Source organism: Bidens hawaiensis, unplaced genomic scaffold, assembly GCF_021521415.1.
Source record: "Bidens hawaiensis isolate Kalapana, Puna unplaced genomic scaffold, B.hawaiensis_p1.1 tig00045926_1, whole genome shotgun sequence".
NCBI lineage: Eukaryota > Viridiplantae > Streptophyta > Magnoliopsida > Asterales > Asteraceae > Bidens > Bidens hawaiensis.
The window spans coordinates 76270-98851 of NW_027498163.1; the positions used below are offsets into that span (position 1 = coordinate 76270).

At 36.6% G+C, this 22582-nt stretch overlaps 1 protein-coding gene across 1 annotated transcript in view; it reads right to left on the bottom strand.

The window, feature by feature from the left end:
• Window positions 1–4847: 4847 nt before the first annotated feature.
• Window positions 4848–22582, bottom strand: part of LOC143595964 (uncharacterized) — a 31253-nt gene continuing 13518 nt past the window's right edge. The window contains exon 3 of the mRNA XM_077074854.1: window positions 4848–5232. Within this exon, the coding sequence (XP_076930969.1) occupies window positions 4848–5232 (385 nt within the window). The remainder of the gene's footprint in view (window positions 5233–22582) is intronic.

The following is a 22582-nucleotide window of genomic DNA, read 5'->3' on the forward strand; positions in this document are numbered from 1 at the left end:
GTCAAGATTCATCCTGAGTTCATGATCATTATCATCGATTAACAAGACTCTTGCGGATGGAATCCCAATTTCGGCCGGGATCATGGCCTCAGTTCCATAGGTTAAACTAAAGGGTGTCTCAGAATTACTTGAATTCTTTTGGGTGTGGAAGGCCCAAAGTACATGGGGCAATTCGTCAACCCATCCCGTTCATTTAGTTCCTAACCTTGCCTTGAGCCCTTCCTTGATTGTTCGGTTGGTTCGCTCAACCTGACCGTTAGCTTGCGAATGGGCTACAGATGTGAAATTTTGGATAACTTGAAGTTCTTTCAGCCATTCTTGTAGTCCGCTGTCTGAAAACTAGGTCCCATTGTCACTTACCAGTTTCTGCGGAAGACCAAACCGGCAAATAATGAATTCCCATAGGAATTTCTTAACGCTTGATGCGGTGATTGAGGCAACTGGTTTAGCTTCCACCCACTTGGTGAAGTAATCAATGGCCATTATCAAAAACTTGACTCGTCCAGGGGCTTCCGGGAAAGGTCCCATAATGTCAACAGCCCATTTCTGAAATGGCCAAGCAGATGTTACCGGTATCAGTTCGTTTTTTGGATGCAGGGTATTGGGGGCATGGTGTTGGCAAGAATCACATTTCCTGATTTCTTGCACATCGTCTAAATGCATGCCAGGCCAATAGTACCCCGCATTCATGATCTTTTCCACAGTCATCCTAGGGCCCGCATGTAAGCCATTTATGCATTCGTGAACTTCTTGAATTAAGTAATTTGCGTCTTCTGCGTCCACACATCGCATCGGCGTCCCTAGAATCGATCTCCGGTACAAAACACCATCATTCATCTGGTAATTCAAGGCTTTGTGTTTTATCTTACGGGCCTCAGCTTTTTCTATTGGGAGGACTCCAGATGATAGATAAGCCTTGATCGGTGTCATCCATGATTCGACGCCCGTTTGAATTACCAGAACTTGATTTTGTGGAACGGACGGGTGGTCAAGGACTTCAACACGAATATCCTTAGTGAAGTGCTCAAAATTTGTTGAAGCTAACTTGCTAAGGGCATCCGCAGACTTTTGGTCGCTCCTCTTGATGTGAATAACGTTGAAAGAGGGGAATTGGCGAATTAAGTCCTTTGCCTGCGACAGATAAGAAGCCATAACATCATTCTTTGCTTCATAAATTCCGTTAATCTGTCCCTCAATCTGCATGGAATCCACCCGTGCTTCCAAATGTTTTACCCTCAGCTTTTTGGCTATTCGCAGACCTGCCAGAAAAGCTTCATATTCCGCCTCGTTGTTAGTACTTTTGAAGTCTAATTTTATGGTGTATGTGAATTCATGGCCTTCGGGATTGACTAGCCTGAGGCCTGCGCCAGATCCCTCACTGCTTGAGGCTCCGTCCGTGAACAGTGACCAAGTTTGTCTTGCTCAGGAGGTGCTTGGGGTTGCTGTTCGACCAAACATTCTTTCTCTTTGTGCTGCGGAACCTTGGTAATGAAGCCTGCAGGCACCTGCCCTTTGATCGCTGGTCTGGGTTTATATTCTATCGCATGTTCACCCAAAACGATGGCCCACTTCGCCAATCGTCCAGAAAATTCCGGCTTACTCAGTACATTTTTGAGTTTGTACCCTGTTAGCACATTGATGGGGTGACCTTGAAAATACCTACGAAGACGTCGAGTGGGATAAACCATTGATATCTGGTCTCCGGGTCTGACAGCGTCCTACTGACATAGTAAATTATAGTTTGAATGTTCTTTCTATCTGTCAATAGTACTACTCCAATGGCGATATCAGAGGCAGATAGGTATAATGTCAGAGGTTCTCCCGCATATGGTGCTGTAAGAGTAGGCAACTCCATTAGGCACTTTTTGACCTCTAGGAAAGCTTGTTCGGCTTCCGTGGTCCATTTGAAGTGTGCCTTTTTTAGGAAATTTCTCAGCGTTGGAACGAACGGGTAAGACTTGGCTGCATGATTTGCTAAAAAGCAATTTAGCGCCACTAATCTCCCATTGAGTGTCTGAACCTCTTTGAGGGAAGAAGGAGAAGGCATGCGGGCTACAGCCTGGATTTTATCAGGGTTTGCTTTGAAGCCCGCGCCTGTGACAATTATCCCAGAAATTTCCCTTCTTCCATCCCAAACGAACATTTAGCTGGATTCAGTTTCATGTTTATACTTCTTAAAGTTTCGAAAGTTTCTTCGATGTCCCTCGGCATTTGATCTTCTTCAATGCTCTTGATTACCAAGTCATCCATGTAGACTTCCAGGTTTCGACCGATCTGGTTCTTGAATGCTTGATCCATCAGTCGCTGATATGTGGCACCCGCATTTTTCAATCCAAAGGGCATCATTTTATAGCAAAATGTTCCCTGATATGTGCGGAAGGCTGTCTTATCCTCATCACCTACCGCCATGCGGATTTGGTGATAGCCTTTGTAGGCGTCAAGGAAACATTTGAACTTAAACGGGGCCACGGCATCTACCTTGAGATCGATTTCTGGTAGTGGGTGGCAATCCTTTGGGCAAGCTTTGTTCAAGTCTTCAAAGTCTATGCACATCCACCATGTTCCGTTGCTCTTTGGAACGATGACCGGATTAGTCACCCATGTCTGATACTTGATTTCCCGGATGATTCCAGCGTGAAGCAAATCTTGCACTTGCTCATTCATGGCTTTCGTCTGTTCTAGACCCATATGCCGCTTCTTTTGAACAATTGGTGTAAACATCGGGTTTACTCTCAGTTTATGTTCCGCAATTCTTCGCAGGACACCAGTCATGTCTGCGGGCTGCCAAGCAAAGATGTCCATATTCTTGGTTAATACTAGCTTTAGAAAGGTCCGCACTATCTCTGAAATAGCCGGTCCAATCGCGACTGTCTGCTCAGGGAACTTTTTATTCAATACCCATTTTTTCGGTTTGGTCCTCTGAATCTGTTTAGGGACTTTGCTAGGTTTTGAGCTTTCTGTTGTAAAGCAATGTCTATTGACATGAATAATTGCTACGCCGGTGCGGGTTGGAACTCCGACCGCACCGTGAGCTGTCGATGGATGAGCATTAAAGTCACCGATTACTTCCCTTTCCAGAATGATATCATGTTTGGAAGTTGCTGGTAAGACTAGAAATTCAACTTCTTCAGTTCTTGAATGAATCCCGTCGCTAAGGGTGATCGGGAATGAGATAATCCCTCGTGGGTGCATTATCTCACCTCCAAAACCAGATACTGGAGCGTGAATAGGTTTTAACCTTTCCTTGTCTTCATCATCTAATTGTTCAAAACACTGTTCGTACATAATGTCAGATGTACTACCAGTGTCGAAGAAGACGTATCGGTGATCTGTAATGACCGAAGAGGGTGGTGATAATCAAAGGATTCTTGTTACATAGTCCACCTTTAACTCTTGGGAATATCACAGGTTCATTCTTCTATTCTTTGTCTAAAAGCCCCCTTCTATTCGCGCCAACTTTATGGTCTCCTTGAATCATATGAACATTTATGTCCTTAACTTGATTTTTAGATGGGCCCTGGTTATCTCACGCGGGAGCCTTATCAGTCCCAGGTTTCGCACCTTTGACCAAATGTTCAAGTTTGCCTCTTCGATTTCATTTTTAAGGCCACACACTCATTTGTGTTATGCCCGATGTCATTGTGAAATGAACAGTGTTTCTTGGCGTCCAAGAAAGACCTTCTTGTAAGCGGTTAAGGTTTACGGAAATTCATATTCTCAGTTGTGAGAATTTCTGAAGGAGTTTTTGACAATGGCGTCCAGCTATTGGAGAAACGAGTTGATGCACTCTGTTTGATTTTATTGCCGATCAAAGATCTTGCGTCAAATGGCTTCTAGGTCTCCGCGTTCAGCTAGAGTCTGGACCAAATCGTTCCCTTCGCTTGTTTATTCGGTCGTGGATTTTGAAATTCCACCTTCAACTTTTGCTTCGAATTGTTATAGCCCAAAGTTTTTTCAGTTCTGGCATATAACTTCGCCGCAGTCATGATGTCATCCCATTCTTGTGGCATCTCATCTCTACCAGTCAACGTTAGGATTAGCGCGCCATGTCTAACATTCTTGCGGAAGGCACCGCGAAGCATATCTTTGCTAATCCCACCAATATTCAGACTTTCATCGTTAAACCGGGTAATGAAATCTTTCACAGATTCGTTATCCCGGCGGATAACGTCCAAAATTTTCGACTGATCACGAGTATGCTTCTTTTGTTGACTGAATTGCTTGGAAAATTTTTTCACCAAATCATCTCAACTAGAAATTTGACCATCCGGTAATTTCTCATTCACGCGCTGCCCCTGTTAGTGTCAATGTGAACATGTGACACCAGTAAGGTTGTGTTCATCCGCTAACACCACCTACTGCCACAAAGTTTTGAAGATGATCGCTTGGATCAGTCATTCCATTATACTTGCCAACCGACGTAGGTATTTTGGCATTAACTGGGAACGGTGCTGTTGCGATGCGGGATATGAATTTTGATTTCTCAGCAAAAGCTGCTGGGCGATATGGTTTAGTAAAATCTTCCTCTACATCACTGTGATACTGAGTGTGACGGACTACGTCTCGTGGATGGCTGATCTCCTCCCGCAAACGCAGTCTGCTATCACCAGTGTAGTAACTATAACTACCCGGATGATACGTTGAATCATAACTGTCTAGTTCGTCTACGTAGGACGGCATCCGCATGTCCATGCGAGGAAGGGAACACAGTCTTCGTACTTTGCCAAAATCCTGTTCCGCTTGTTGATTGTAACGGATCTGACTTCCTCTCCCTGTTGGTGGAGGAGAAAGAGATCTCCTTGGAGATTCACATAAGTCAGAGTGTGGGTATGGAAATGGAGCCACTCCTATTCAGCAGTTATATTCTCTTGTTGAATACGGAGCCACTCCTCCGGAGATAGTGGTCCCCTAGATCTAGAACTATGGTTGGAATCACCGGAATCATCTTCCAGACCCAATTCTGACCTAGTTCGACGAGTCTCCCTCATAATTCGTCCGAAGTCACCCAGATTCGTACCTTCTGGTGTCGTGACACGTCCCAAATCGGTAGGAGTTGCTCCGATTGGTGCTATAACACGCTCGAGGGTACGATCACTAGGTGGTACATCAGCTGTTCGTGAACCTGGAGCTGTAACACGTGCAAAGATACTCAAAGCAAAGCCTTCGGGTAATTCTGTACGAGTGACACATGAAGTAGGTGCAGGAGTTCTCGTCGGCCCTTCCGGAATTTGACTCATATCATACAACGAACCAAAAACACGGAATTATTGTTGTTCTAACAAAAGCACAGATGACGCCAGTGAAGAAACACATATCTACTCCCCTTGACGGGTCTTAGATCCAATGAATCCACAAGGTAGGATATGGATAATAACAAGTACGATACAAGCCTAATTCCCCGAAGTCCAGTGACCGGAACTTGCAAAACAGACACCGTGAGCTCGTTACGGGAAGGACAAGAGGGGGTCTTCCCGTAACCACCCTCCGGCGTGAGAATAAGTACAATCCTGACGAATATCAAGTACTTAAGTATAAAGAGAGAGTATAGTGGGAGTGAATGAATACCTCATGAAGATTGAGAGGGCATTTATAGCCGAAGGGTGTGGGAAGGTGATTGGGCCAGCTGTCCTTTTCAGAAGATGCTTTCATAACCACCTAGACACGTGTCCTTAAATGATAGGTTCAGTTATACGTTGAATGTGCATGGGTATAACAACCTGAACACGTGTCTATCTATGATAGGACTAACGATTTTCCAGGCCATGTCCACGGTTATAACAACCTGGCCAAGTGTCCTTTTATTGGCTGGTGGATCACGTATTCCCCAAGCAACAATTGTGGGAATCCTTCTAGAAGGTAATTGATTACCTACAGCTGTCCCGTTGGCATTGCCTCCTGGTCACTTTGGCGGATAGATGTACTGTCATGCGGATGACATCTGAGGGTGCCTGGCTGCTTCCGCATGATATAATATGTTCTTCCCTCAATGATTTATGCGGGTTGATCCATATGTCCCGCTGGTAACTTGAAAGAGGCTTCTTGTTGACCCGCGGGTGGTACTTAAGGGTATTTGGGTCTTTTTGGTACCCTACCTCTACAGGCGGTGACCGTGAAACGTGTCACAATTTCAAACCACTTTGCTGATAAACACCGCAACAACACCAACTGAGCCATCGTCTAAGATCTTCACCGCCAGTCATAGCCGCCGTAGAGTAGACAGGAAAAGCATCCCCGAATCTCGCTCTCTCAAGTGAGAAAATTTGGGAGGACTATTGAAAAGTTAAAAGGATAAGGTTTTGAGTTTTGAATTAGATATCAGCAAATTGAGCGGGGGAAAGAAAGGGTTTGGGAAAACATGTATTATCAGTTGTACAAGATGCTTTGTGTGTGGTAAACTCTTAATTTTAAGAGTTTTCGTTGAAAAGACCATTTTCCCCATCCTATATGTATTATAATATAGTATGTATATATATAGGGGTGGGATCTAGAGAACTAGTAAAGAATTATTTTTAACTATTTTTAAAAAATTATTTTGTGATTTTTTTTTCTTTCCTCCTAATAACATGATATTGTTCCTAAAAAAAAGTTGATGTAATGCGTATGTGTATTATATATATAAAATAGTGTTTTATTGCATATAATACAACACAAATACATTATCTAATACACACTATTGAATATATGCAAATACGACACCAATAATTATATGCAAAACACATTATTGCATATATGTAATACAACACTAATGCATATATTCACTATATTGATTTTTTTTAATTTTTTTATATAATATAACACTATTGCAAATATACAATACAAACAACTATATATATGTTATTCAACATTATTTCAAATATCAAAATGCACACTATTGCACATATGCATTATAAAAAAAAGTCGATGTATTGCATATATGCATTACAACGTTAATTTTTTTTAATTTTTATATTTTTTTGTGGTGAAGAAGAACAATATATAAGAAGGATGAAAGAAAAAAAAATAAAATATTTTTTTTAATTAAATTAAAAATACTTTATTATTAGTTTTCTCCATAAAATGGAGTTCTCTCATGATCCTCTCCCTATATATAATAGATATAATAGATATTAGAGAGATAGAGGATGTTTGAAATGTTGAAAATTTAAGAAGTACAATGTAATAAGCATGATGTACAGATATCCAATGCATATAATCTTAAACCCCCAAATCTCAAGCTATTAATCACACGCCCTTATCCATTAGCTGTATACAGGAATTCAAAATTCAAAACATAAATTCTCTCCTCTCTCTCTCTCTCACACACACACCCACCCTCTCTCTCTATCTCCTGATGAAATGGAAAGAAAGTTTGGATTTATGGTTGTATGACAGCGGTGGTTGTGTAAGCTTAGGGGCCAGAGCGGTGGCGACTACACAACTAGATGGGAGATTTGGATATGGTCGATGAATTCATATGGTTGAGTTCAAACTTTTCTAGCGATTGAGGTAAGTACAGCTTGATTGTCTCTATTCTTCAATCAAATGTGTCTTATCCTTCCAGATCTGTAGTAGGTTGAGTGACTTTGATTGTAACAACTCAGATTATTTTTCCAAATTAATATTAAATCCATTATCCGACCCGCTTTATGTTCGGGTTATTTTACCAATAAAACATCGCATTTAACGATTATTATTATTATTAGTATTATTATTATTATTATTATTATGTTAGAAAGTGATGTTGAAATAAGAGTTTGTTAAATTAAATAAAGTTGGAGGGCCATTTTGCAATTTATGAAAGTTTAATTAAAAGTCAATATCTTCCTCGTTGTATACAACGTTTTTGTCGGCCACCTACTACGGCCACCTTTAAAGTTTTTCGGCGATATCTTTGGACGCCAAATTTATTAGTGCCGAATCGACCAAATAAATTACCGAATCAACCTATTGATTACACCGTATGACTCGGGATGCCTTACCAAACATGGCGCCACCGTTTTCCAAAGCGTTAACTTGTGTTAATTCCTCCAATTAATCGATCGTAAATTACGGGTTTACCAAAAATAGTAAAAGCGTCTCTAAATCCTATATATGGAGAGACGATTCCGCTCATTTATAAGTCGAATTCTTTTTGAAAGATAGGTATCACCCGATTTCTTGTTTTCTTTTCAACGAAAGTTTTTAGAGGAGGTTAACTCAATAACTTTGATATATAATTACGTACAACGAGTTTTAAGATTTAAACATATTATATCACATAAATTATATCTTATTATCTAGCATTATTAAAATACGTTCATAAATTTGAAAGTTGATTTGGGATTCATTTAACAGATTTTGCGAGTCATGCTAAAAGTCAATTCTAGACAACTTTTAGAGATTCTTTAATGTAGTGTTTTTATTAAATTCCATTCAAATTGTTTATAAGTAAGCTATGAGAACGTGTCAATAAAAATTGTTGTCCTTTTAATTCTGTTATTGGATTTACCTTTCTTATGGAAAGGTTATGGATCATTAATTTAAACGTAAATTCTTTAAAAAGTTTTACTCGGTTTTTTTTATAATTCTATGTTTAAAACCTAAGTTAAAATTTAACGTATTTCAACTAAAAAAAAGTAAAATAAGAAAAATAGTTTTACCTGTCCAAACAAACCGATCACCCATAAGCTTTCAAAACAAGTTTTAATTCAACTTACAAGTATATATATGTAATATTAAAATTAGTGTTTTATTGTTTATAAATCTATATGTCGCATGTAATATATATTATGTATTTGTATTATTCTTTTTAAACGAAGATATAATAAACTGTATTAAATGTGTTAGACGAATTAACTATATTTGGGTTCCGTTAAAGATTCTAAAATATAAATCTTTTTATAATTAACTTTTTAAAATTTATTACTATAATATATCGCAACTAATAATTATATAAACTAATTATTCATAAATTAGAATATATGATAAGCAAACGATTCTTTTAATTAAATGATAACTAATAATATTGTTTTCGCAATAACAAATAATCCGTAGAGATCAATCTTTCAATCAATAACGTTATAAAAAAAACCATAACTCAAATCACATCGAAACATTAAATTCATAATACATGTTATCTCATTATTAACTAATTCTTAATAGTATATTATTTTAACTAGGAATCCTTGATGGTATATTCCGAATGATTTATCTTTCTCACATGATCCTCATTTGTACGTCGTTCATCCGATCAGGTGAGTAATCACTCCCCTATTTTACTTGTTTTCAAATGATTTATCTTTCTCAAATGTTTTGGGGACACTTGCGTACCATTTAGCAAATTATTTAACTTATTATTTCTCAAACGCAAACTGTGATATTTGTGTTGTGTATCAATTGAATGACTGTTTGTTACTTGCTATTTGCTTACTTGCTTACTTGAATCGCATTCGGAGAGGTCCAGCATAATCTCATTATAGTATGATCATCGACCGTCGTAGTGGCCGGAGCCCGATCGCATTGGCAATGGTGTCACCGACACTCATTACTTGCTTAACACTTTCATTGTTTATACTCACAGATAACAATTTTGCTTATTTTTACTCTATTATTTATATCATTATATATTATCGTTTTGTTCATGTCAAAACTGGTGAATCTACTCACTCAACATGTGTTGTTGACAAATATATATATTTTGTACGCATTTGCAGGTTATAGATTGGATTGCTTATCGAACTAAAGCTCACGTAGAGATGACCTTAGGATGTTAAACATAAACAATAATAGTTGGTTTTGTATTGTAATTTTCTCTATTTTTGTTGTATTTAAATGTTCGTTGACAATTAATAAATTAATTAGATATTGTCGCTTTACAATTGCATGATAGTACCTTGTGAGCTGTGGCAATCAGCTCATGCCCCGACATTTCCGTCGTAGGTTGGGGTGTGACAGATTGGTATCAGAGCCGAAGGTTTAAGATAGGTCGTTGGAAAAGTCCTAGAAATATGATTAGGACCCCATACGTGTCTATTTGTTTACCATATGTGTTATATTTATTTGTTTACAGCTTACGTAATTACCTGCTAGACTAAGTACTTATTTAACTACTTAGTTTAATGCTTATTTTACTGTCGTGCACACACAACTCCGAGACTATGTCTCACCATCAAAATATTTTTATAGCTCCGAGGCAATGCCTCATTCCCATGATATATATTACATTTAAATTTTTGTTGATTGTTTTCGTTGACGGGAATTTTTTTAGGATTTCCTAAGTTTTGCATTTACATTTTAAGTGTTTAACGTAATCAGTTAACGGTTACATTTTTCCATTGCGTTTTATTACTTTATTACTTTTTAAATGTCTAGTCGGGTGAAAAATCCATGGGACGCCATGGACACGCCAACTATTCATTTTCACAATTATTATATTTACGATATTTGGTTGAAGCGTTATCACGCGTGGTGATATACGAGATACTTCAACTACTCATACTTACATTTGTCATTCGTTATTTAGTTTGGTCGGTTAAAACGGCACGTAACACTCATGGACCAACAAAATACCATGGGACACCCAATATATCAAGAAACTTACGTTATTTTTTTTTTAATTTGTTTATGATGTTATTTTATTTGGAAACATGTTACGATTTGACCCAATTACTCAATTATTCAATTACGTCGGATCAAGATTTACTGATTCAATTCATTCACGTACTCACAAATATTTTTATTTCCATAATGGAACACAAATCATTCACTCACTGGGACTCTGTTATCACAAGTCCATCTAAACAATTTACTACTTAATTATCTAATCGGTTATCTCGCACTCATATTATCACATTCACAAATTATCAAAAGCAATTAATAACTATTTTTTTCATACGCATACTATAGCATCATCAAACTATCAAATATAATAAAAGTATTATCAAATACCTCAATATTTAAACAACATCTCTCATGTTCACGATTATCACGTTATCAATTAACGAACTTATCACAAGTAACTCAATATCCCCAATAACTATCAATTTCATCTCAGTTATCACCCTCAAATTTTAAGTATTAACATTTTAATTTGTTATGCTTCGACAATAATCTCATATCAAATCACCTCATTGATTATATCATCTACTTAACAAATTGTCGTATAGATTGTCTCATTTAAATTCTGACTTCCTTAAGTCATGATTAACGCTAGCACAACTTATGTCGAATATCACTATTTCCTTAATAACTAATAAGAAATTTACACAACTTATTATTTATACTCATTTAATCTCAATTTACATAATTATAGAAGGATTCCTACATCAAACAATACAGATCATATATTCTCTACACCCGCTTTATGACCACAAGTACAGCCAATGATTGAGATAGCTCCTACAATCTCTAAGGTATAAATTCTAAACACTAATACAATCAATTTAATCTTGTTCACTAACTTCTTTCAGAGAAATTTCGATTCATATACCCTTACTCACCCTCATAACAACGATAATAGCAAGCGCAAGTTTAATAATCGAGTTTAGGTTATTAAGTAAACCCATTTATCAATCTCAACGAAATCATAGTGTCTCAAACAAGAAACCTTACACCGGAATACGCTCGTTACGTCTTATTCGTGACTTTTGTCATCCAACTCAATTCTTGTGTCATTCTTACACTCACTATAACAATTATGGTTATCCCGTTAACACTTGTCGTTATGCTGCCTAAGACACAAAGACATCCCACAACGGTCTATGCCGTCGACTTAGCTTTATACACCTGCTACACGTGCCTTCTACAATTATGGCGACCCTAATCACCTACGCAACGTATTGTTCTTTACTCATTCACGCCGAGTTCAGATTATACCGGCACTGTACCATACTACCCATGCTCATTTAGCTTAAACCAACCAACTATATGCCTTTCAGGCTTTCTTCATGTAACAAGGTCGTTCTTGCCTATTCGATTCGAGACCCGCAAGACTTAATTTCATCAAGCTTACCTTAGTCAAACCTTGTTTTCACAAACCTATTCGAGGTGCCCCAAATCATTCGATCTCTTTAAGTTTACATAAGCTCAATTAACAAAGGTGTTTTGAATTAAACCAAACGTAGTTATGTTTTCACAAAGAAGATTTTTATCGTCTTCATCATTTTCGTCTAAACGTATTTTGTACTCAATTATACCTTAAATGATTATTTTATCTAAATTGGTTATTTTGGAACAAACCCAACTTGGAAAATCCATCATTTTAAGTATCTTTTTCGCCATACAATAAAATTTTTCTTATCTTTCCAAAGATCAATATCGTTGGTTGTCATACTTATCTATACGGTTGGTTTTACTGAGTAAAGATTATAGGATTTGGTTCATTAACATTTCATCAACTGATCAAAATATTTAGATCCTCAAAAACCAAAACAAATTTTATTTATTATTATTTTTTTTTCAATTATAAAAGACATAATTTCGACAGTCAGTTATTAGTTGACCATATTATTCAATTTGTCTTTTCTCATTTACCTTGTTTGCTTATTAAACTATTGACAACGTGTCAATATCTAATCTCAACTTTGATTTTTAATATTTTTGTACGTCGTGTATTTATTGATCTCATGCATTACAATTTACCTTTCATCTTATAAATTTTTTTTATCGTTGAAATTGAATTGTTATAGTTCTATTATTAATTGAACTTGTCATTACTTAACCAAGATTATTTCCGCTATAGAATTTTATTTTCCATTCTTTAAGTTAATTTCACTATAAAAAAAATGAATTTCACTGAATTCCCATGGTGATTTAATTGGAATTTTATTATTAATGTTCACTATTATCTAATGACATTTGCGTGGTTGTTGTCGAAAACATGCGGTGGTTCGTGGGTACCTCAACAATCCATTTTCATTCTTGTTAGATTTCGTTATTTAGTTGGAATCGCACGTTGGTTCGTAGATATTTCAGCTCCTTGCTTCAATTTTTAATACATCTTGGGAATTTAAAATGTTTCGATGATTTCTTCAGTTGTTGTTGGAATAGTCATGTTGGTTCATGCATTTCCAGCTCCGTGTTTCCTTCTATTTAAATATATAATTTCTCAACTTGTCTCTGTTTTTCATTATTACTTTAATATTCATTTTTATTTAATCTTTCATGTTAAACTATGAATATTGCAACTTCTTTATTTTAATTTTAACGATGTTATAGAGATAAAAAAATCCCTTGTAATTTGGGAATATTCCAATGACCCACTTTATACTATATCTATTTTTTTAGATTTAATTGGGATAGGAATATCTCGGTGATTCGTGAATATTCGCTTCCCAATTTCATCTATTTACAGTTTGTTTGTATACATAAATATTTGCATTAATATTTTTGCATTGTCAATTACTACTACAAGTACTTTAATATTATAATTTACCTCATCTTAAATACACAATTGCGATATTTCAATGTTGTATAAAGTTCTCTTTAAATTTCATGAGTTTCTCATTTAACTAAACTAAATCCCTCCAAGTCTTTGTTTAATCTTGTTCAAATTTGTACTCACGGTCTTATGATTTATACCTCGCATGTTGTTATTCATCTACAATTATCAATTAATTTCTTTATAAACTTTTGTTGATGCTATCCTTGCAATCATAGAATTTTTGGTAAGTTCACGTAAATTTGTTAGTTGGCTCGTATCCCCACTCTCCTTCTTCACAATCGATCTTGTCGACACATCATATATCCCAACTTCAATGTTTCCGTTTCTCTTAACTTTTAAGTTACTTTAAAATTTTCACTAATTTCATTAATCAAACTTGAAAGTTCACCTAAATGACGTTATTATAAATAGTTTATAAAATCTTTTGATTTTACACTTATAATAAATCAACTCCCAATGGTATTATAATATGTTAACACTTTCCTCATATTTATAATAAATTAATATCTTTTCTCACAAAATCATGCCTTTCAAATATTTTATAAACCACACGATGGGACGAGTTATGTGGACCATCCGACGACCTAAGTAATTATGGAGGCCTGCATAATTATCGAAGTCCTCGCATGGAAATCATAATGCGTGCAATTGTGTGTAATAATATAGAATCGAAAGTAGTTGGGATAACGGTACAAATGTAGAGATGATAAGGACATGGTGGATACGCCGCTGGTACATCCTATATATAAGTGCCCTTATCGGATTTTTATTTGAAACATTGTTCTGAATATTCAAAGTTCTGTGTTATGATAATTTATTTTTTTTAAAGAAACTATATTTAAAACTTTATTTTCCGCAAAATTTATTTATTTACTTTTTTTTTCTATAGTATCCTTTAATTTCGGGACGAAATTCCTTAAAGTAAGGGATACTGTAACAACTCCGATTATTTTTCCAAATTAATATTATATTCATTATCTGACCCGCTTTATGTTCGGGTTATTTTACCAATAAAACATCGCATTTAACGATGATTATTATTATTATTATTATTATTATGTTAGAAAGTGATGTTGCAAATAAGAGTTTGTTAAATTAAATAAAGTTGGAGGGCCATTGTGAAATTTATGAAAGTTTAATTAAAAGTCAACTAGAATTTTTACCTACGCGCTTCGCTGCATGAACAGCATTTGATCATACATAATCTGTATTTTACTATGTTTACATCATAAAAAATGGTCATACCGGCTAATTAATTCACATGTAAAACCGAATTTAAAGCTAAGACTTTTGACACATTTAAAATGTCCCAACGTTTACCCAACTTTTCATATAATTTAGGACCGATTTAGGCTGGTTTGGTTCTCTGTTGTTGAGAAAATGTGCTTGCACAGTTTAGTTTTTAACTCTTCATAGAACTTTTGTTTTTAGATGCTCGATTCAACACTGTTTCCCTCAGCACCTGCTACCTGCATATATCAAAGTTGACCATAGAAACTATATTGTTAGCTGAATATTGTAACCTTTTAAATGCAAGATTTGCTGTAAATTTCATCACTTTCTTCTGCATTTTGTCTTTGTTATAATGTATTTCAGGTAATCAGATTAATTTGACAATTTAAGAACATTAAATCTAATTATTTTAGCATAAAATTGAACCTAGTTGACTTCAAAAGTCAAACAACATGTTCATATATTATGATGTTTTTTTCTCTATTACTTGTGCTTTTATAGAATTTTCTTATAATTGTATAATTATAGAAAAAAAAATCCTGCAAAAATCAATCCTTTATTGACGGGTGCGAATATTATAAATCTATATCAAGTGGGAAAATTCAACTTTGTTTGTTCGGTTTGTTTGACCTACTTTAAAGTAATCAAGTTCGGAAGATGCAACGATTTAAAAACTACACCTCCATTATTGCATTATGACGTTCAGAAAAAGTTGCTGCAAGTCTGCAACCAAACTTTGAAAAAAAATTAATATGCTTCTAAGCTCTACAGAAATTAAATTATTAAGTATTACCACCGGTCCACTACATTAAAATTTGCAAATAAAATTACAAAAAATGAAAATTATATGAAGGAAAGACTTGGAAAGCTCAGTTATGGGTAGACCTGCTAACTAATTCTGCAAAATGAATCAATAAATTTCTATTAACACATCTCATATCTAAATAAATCTAAATTATACAAAGAACATTTAAAAGAATAAAAAATCCTAGTGTTACAAATCATTATCATGTTTAATAAAAGGTCCTAATTTCATTGTTAGATAAAGCAGAAGAATAATAAATCGAAAGCATGGTCAAACGAACACATTACAGTAACACGAAGATGTGATATAAGGAAAAAGAGTTACCAGAGGTGGTGACGGATTATTCCCGACGTAGAGACGATGGGACCGATGGTTTTGCTCTCTCTTAGTGTTTGGTCACGAACAGCAGTCATCACACCACTGGACAGTACTCAGCATTAGGGTTTGATGATTGTGATTTTCAAGGATCGAATTTGAATTGAGGGCAAAAGAAGAAGAGAGATGCATCAGCTAGGGTTCTAAAGAAAAGCAAAGAGTAAAGTGATAATGATGTGTAAAGCATAAGAAATAAATTATTAAATTGTAACTGCCACTTCGAAATTAACAACGCTTTACACACGTGTCAGATGATAACATGACCAACTTATGAACAGTAGAATATTGTGAGTACCGGCTACTTTCCATTTAATATATATATATATATATATATAATATCTTCCTCGTTGTATACAACGTTTTTGCCGGCCACCTTCAAAGTTTTTCGGCGATATCTTTGGACGTTGTAAGGCCCCGTTACGGGTAGCCCTACTTTGGTGTTGGATTTACTCATAAACACAGTTCTAAATCTGAGTTAATTAAAACTTTACGCGGAATATAAAACTTCAACCATATTATTTTACATAACCTCCAAATCTTGTCTTATAAAACATTCATAGTCATTTTAAACAAAACATAGTCATTAAAACATCACAACATTTCTTCGAGATGCCAGTATCTTCGATTCCATGCCATGTGTCTTCAATCATGCTAGCTGCTTCAACCTATTTGCCTGCGTGCATACTAAAGGTCAGATACGCTGAGTGAGTTCTAGTTAATCACATAACTTACTTTACATACACCTACACGTGCCCGTAGGTACGCATTACATACTTAACCTGTCTATCAATCTTTCATACACATACATATCTAACCTTACGTTATAAAGAGCATTCGCCCTACATACCTCGGATATTATTAGGGTCCGGTACCCTCCATCCTCGGATATTATTAGGGTCCGGTGCCCTCCATCCTCGGATATTATTAGGGTCTGGTACCCTTCATCCTCGGATATTATTTGGGTCTAGTACCCATTCTTCCATACATCTTTAACATACTTTTCTATATACATAATCGTAAGTTTCATACATACATCATTCATTCTTCATCTTACAACATACATATAACATCAACCATTTCCTGGCAATACATGCAATTCCGAAGATCGTTCATGTATCGACAAGAAAACATTCATACATTTCACATAATACATATATGGCATACACTTATCACTTAGGATAAGTGTATTAACTAATCACGTCGAGTATGCACACAGCCCCGAAAACATAACAAGGAATGGGGCTAGAAACTCACCTGAAGTCGGTTACGTTCGCCGTTAATAGTTATTCCTTTCTTGAGCTATGCACGGCTAACTGTATAATATTTGCATGTATCAATTTAACTATACTACTCATATCACATTTCTATCTTTATATAACACACAACGAACAGGGGTCCGGGGGCAGCGCCCCTGGCAGCGGGGTCTAGCTGCCAGGTCATCTTGGAAAATTTTATTTCCATTAACTGTCGTAACACATTTTTCATTACAATTTCGAATCATTAATTAATTCGCTAACTCAAAATTTCAAGGGCTTAATTGTAATTAATTCATTCTTTTTCTAAGTCCAGGGACTGTTCTGTCATTTTATTAAACTTTCTAGTTCGTTATTCAGTCTTTAACGAATTGACTTATCTTAGCGAACTGGTCCATGTAGCGAATTGAACCCTTAACGAACTGGACCTCTGACGAATCAGTCCGTATAACGAACCAGTCCACATAGCGAATCAGTCCAGGTAACGAATTGGACCTTCTAATTCGTTATCTCTGTTAGCGAACGACTATAACGAATCAAGGGTAATTCGTTATCCTTTTCCCTTAACGAATTGGATACGAACTAAAGCTAGTTCGTTAATCTTTCCTTAGCGAATCAACACACGAAACACCTGCTAATTCGTTACGCTCGCTGACGAACTAGGGTTAGGGCTTGTCAGAGAATGTCAGAAACATTCTCTGAAATCCTTAAATACTCAGCCGCCTTTCCGGCGCCATCTTTCCGGCGCCACCGTGCCGGAAAACCGGGCGGTGGCCGGAAAAACACTGTTTACCCCCGTTTTTCACCGTTTTTCGTCCCGTTCGATCCAGATCTGAACTAGGGTGATCCCTAAGCTCATCCTAGGTCCGGTTTATACCCGATTCCATCCGGATCTCGTGATTTAAACGGTTTAACGGTGTCGGCTCGTCGTTTCGTGACTATATCTAACGGGTTAAGCTCATACAATATTAAACTATCATTACCTCGGGTCGGTGCTCGGTTTCTTTCTTGGTTTCGGCTAGAGAAAAGGGAAGAACTAGAGAAAGATCTTAAGTGTGTGTTTTGGGTGGTGTATGGAATGTGTGTGAATGAGGATTAAATGGATATTAAGGGTTTATACATTTATGGATCATAGGCTTAAGCCCATGGTCTTTCCTTCTTTCTTTCCTAACCCAAGTCCATAACCCATATTCATTTACCCAACACTAGCCCAACTCATATTCTATTTATCTAAACCGATAACGACCCACTATAAAATAGACGAAGTTTATTTTATTAATATAACCGAAAGTAAGATGTTACAAGTCTTCCCTCCTTAAAGAGGTTTCGTCCCCGAAACCTAACTATTACATAAACAAATTTGGTTATAACTTGTGCATCTCATCCTCAGCTTCCCAAGTAGCATCTGAACCCTTGCGATGCTTCCATATCACTTTCACTAAAGGTATAACCTTGTGACGAAGTTGCTTCTCCTTGTGGTCAACTATCTCGATCGGTTGTTCAATATAGTTCAACTGTTCATCAACCTCAATGTCCATTAATGGCACATGAGACGTGTCATCAGCTAGGCATTTCCTTAGGTGAGAAACATGGAAGGTTGAATGAATTCCTTCTAACTCTTCTGGCAAGTCTAGCTTATAAGCCACTTCACCTACATGGTCTATAATCTTAAACGGTCCAATGTACCTTGGACTCAACTTTCCCCTCTTCCTGAAATGAATGATTCCTTTCCAAGGCGAGATGTAACGATTCCGGCAAATTCAGGTATACCCTAGCCGGAATATACTATTTACGTGTTATTTAATACTGAATATATGAATTATAATGTGTTTATACGAGTATATAAGATTCACAGTACGAATTATACTCGAATATACAGCTAGTCGTATTGAAATTACGATTAATCGATGAACGGTTATTGAAACCCGAACGAATCGGGGATTACATTATAGACGAAATATATAATGTTTAGTGATGTGTACAAAGTATTAAAGCTACGGGATAAGTGCATTATAGCACAGAAAAAGGATTTCGAGTTATTAGTACGTCGGTACGATAAACGAAACCTTTAACATCAAACCAAGCAAGAGACGATCGATCAAGCCAAAAAAGATGCACAATTACCGACAATATGATGTGTTAAGTCAATAAATGTCATGGTTTAAGTTTTTAAAGTTTTTAAATCGGTTTTATATAAATTTAAATTTTAAGCCGAAAAACGACCGTTTTGGCCTCGTTTTGAGCGGGATTAAACGTTTAACCGAAAAACGAACTGAACCAGATTATCCACAACATTATCCGGATTACACAATCCGAATGTGTGGCCAAGATTAGAGATGTGGGCCCCACCCCACACCACTACATGGACCGATCGGTCCTTACCCATCCATTACACACTTCATTTTCTTTTTTTAACATTCCAACTCTCCAAATCCTCTCAACCCTTTACACATTCAACCAAAACCTTTGAGTTTTAAGAAGATCCACAAGGTATAAAAATGTTATTATGGTTTGATCTTGCTTTTTAATTCCAAAATCATGAGAAAATGAGGTTTCAAGTGAAAAATGGGTGAAAACCCGAGATGAAACCGATTCTTGCATGATCAAGTGATGTATACAAGTTATACAAGGGATCTTGGTCCAAGAAAGGAGTTAAAAGAGTAAAAAACGAATTTTTACGGTTAAAATCTTTGTTTTGATGTCTTAACCGAAACCATGAAAGAAATGGCTTGATTGTGGGTATAACTTGCTTGGTGTGGTGTTGTTGTGCTTGTAGGTGTTGTATCTAGTTGCTACCAAAGGCTAGAAAGCAAGATCTTTGCGATCTAAAGCTAGAAACACAAGGTAGTTCGGTTTTTTCGTATGATTTGTAAGATTTGGACAGATTGTGGTAGACTTAGAGTTGAGTAATGAAATTTCACAGAGATGATCTACACATGAAAATATGAGATCTGTGAAATTTTGGTAATTTTCGGATAAAGGATGAATATTTGGTGAATTTAATGCTCGGTTTTAGCTAAAATTGGTGAAAAATAGCTAAACATCATGAAAAATTCTGGAAAAATTCAGATAAGCTTTTTATAACATATAACAGTCACACACAAAATTTCAGGTCCATTGGAGAAGTCTAAATAGGCTTTTCGGTAAAACGAGTTCTAGGGTTTTTCTAGCTCGGTTTTGGTGAAAATGGCATGAAAAATGAGATTTTGGTTCTGGAAAAATTACAGGGGACTATGTAGATGGCAGGGGTCATCTCAGAAAAATTTGGGATTTTTCTAAGGTCATTTGGTATTTTCGACATATTTGGTGTTTAAATGACGTTTAAAAATAGATAAATAAATGTTAAATATAGAAATTAAATCTGGAAATATTTTATAAAATTCCTTACTGTCAAAAACTGAATTGTACAAAATTTCAAGATCCGAGACTAAGCGGATATTTATTTGTGCTAAATGGAACTTAAAAACAAACTTTCAAAGCTTAAAACGTGTAAACCGGCAAAGTTCGCCTAAGCGAGCTGACTGGTGTATAAAAACCTTAAAAATGTACTATTTTCATGAAACTGAGTTAATCAAGTAAAAATAAATTATCCGAAAATAATTCGGATGATTTGGGTAATTTTACCCGATTTAGTCGTTTCCGGTATATTAAAGACGGAAACGGGCCCCGCGGCCAAACGGGTGTCTAAACCGAGCTCTAATTTCACCACTTTAATTAAAATATCAATAACAACTATTTTCGGGTCGTATGTGGCCAAACTCATTTTTGAAAACATAAAGACGAATAACCGTGCTAGGCACGCAAAACGAGAAAACAAACTAATGGTAGTTTTGACTAAAGAACTCTAAGTGATATCACAATCTAAGTCCTGAGAAGTGTATCGGGGTTAACATTGTCCCCGGATCGTGTACGGTATTGGGTTAACAGTGTCCCCGGACGTACCGGTTAACACGAATTTAAGTTATATTAATAGAAATTGTGTAGTAACGACTTAGGGATCGTATTACAAGTCCGGACAGGTAGCCGTGCATAGTATTACATCTCTGCTCACCAAAAAGGTGAGTTTCACGAGCCCCTTTTTACTGAACTGTTTTAAATATTTTCCCGGGGCGGAAAGCATGTTTCTATCAAAATGTTTAAGTACATGCTGATCGTATGGAAATGAATGTATTTATATAATGTTTATTGTACGGGAATCGTACGGTAATGTGTTAAGATGGAAATTGTCTGAGTTACTAATATTGTAAGGCCCGAAACAGTGCTCTGGGTTAACAGTGTCCCCAGAGGTTCTTAAATGTGTTTCTGGGTTAACAGTGTCCCCAGAGGTTATTGGAAATGTTCTGGGTTAACAGTGTCCCCAGGGGTTATTTGATAGGTTTCGGGGTTAACAGAGTTTTCACTTGTGGGCTCAACATAATTACATCGCTTATTTATGATTATTATAATGATTTGTTATGGTTTATTTAAATTAGTGAAACTCACCAACTATTCGTAGTTGACCCGTTTTTTTTACATGCTTTCTAGGTACACCCAAATTGGAATGAGTGATACGTGCTTGATGATGTGTGCTATTTTGTGGAAGATTAAGGATCTATATTTTGCATTAAATATGTTAATGTACTATCGGTAAAACTTATGTGATAACACCTAGATGGTAACGAAACTCGGAACAATGTAATTCGTTTAAATTAATGTAGTGGTGTTTTCTTTATAAGCAATGCTGTTGATATCAGATGTGTCTGTTGCATCCCGTGTACGTTTCCGCTGCGGTTACGGGGTGTTACAGAACTTGGTATCAGAGCCATTGGTTATAAAGAATTAGGATGTCTTTAAAAGATACCTAAAATATAACCAGTAGCTCAAGTGTTATAGGATCTGAATATCAACTAATAATTTATTGTGACGAGGTCTGGATGAACTTGGATGGACAAGTGAGTTATTATGATCCGGAACATAATAACAGACTTGTCCGCACGAGGGAATTCAGGGGAAGTCACGGGGGACTTTAATAGGTAAAATTGGCAACATATGTGCAAATATATGATAATATTGTGTGTGGTCAAGTTGTATAAGTAAGTGTATATTAATTTGATTACGATATACACTATGGAAAGAACTATATGTTTGTTAACTTGTGTGCAGGTTAGAATGTCAAGAACACCTAGTGTATCGATGGAGGAGGACCCGGAGGAAGTCAGCTCCGGGAACTCTGGGAGCCTCCCCGTATCATCCAGCTCTGAGCCTAGCGAGGCTAGTGTTAGGAGCTCTAGCCAGTCCTCCCCTGCCAGGATTGCTAGATCTCCTACCCCACCCGCACCACAGGCCGTCCCTATCCCTCCCGGATTCGGACCCCGCCTCACGGCGCGGATCAGTGTTCTGTAGGTCCCACCTACCTCGCCCCCACCCAGACCTGCTACCCGCAGGGGCGAGTCCTCCCGCTCCCAGCCCGAGCCTGTGACTCCACCTGTGTGGGGTCTCCCTAGGCAGGAGAGGGACGCGGCGGCGTGGCTACGAGTG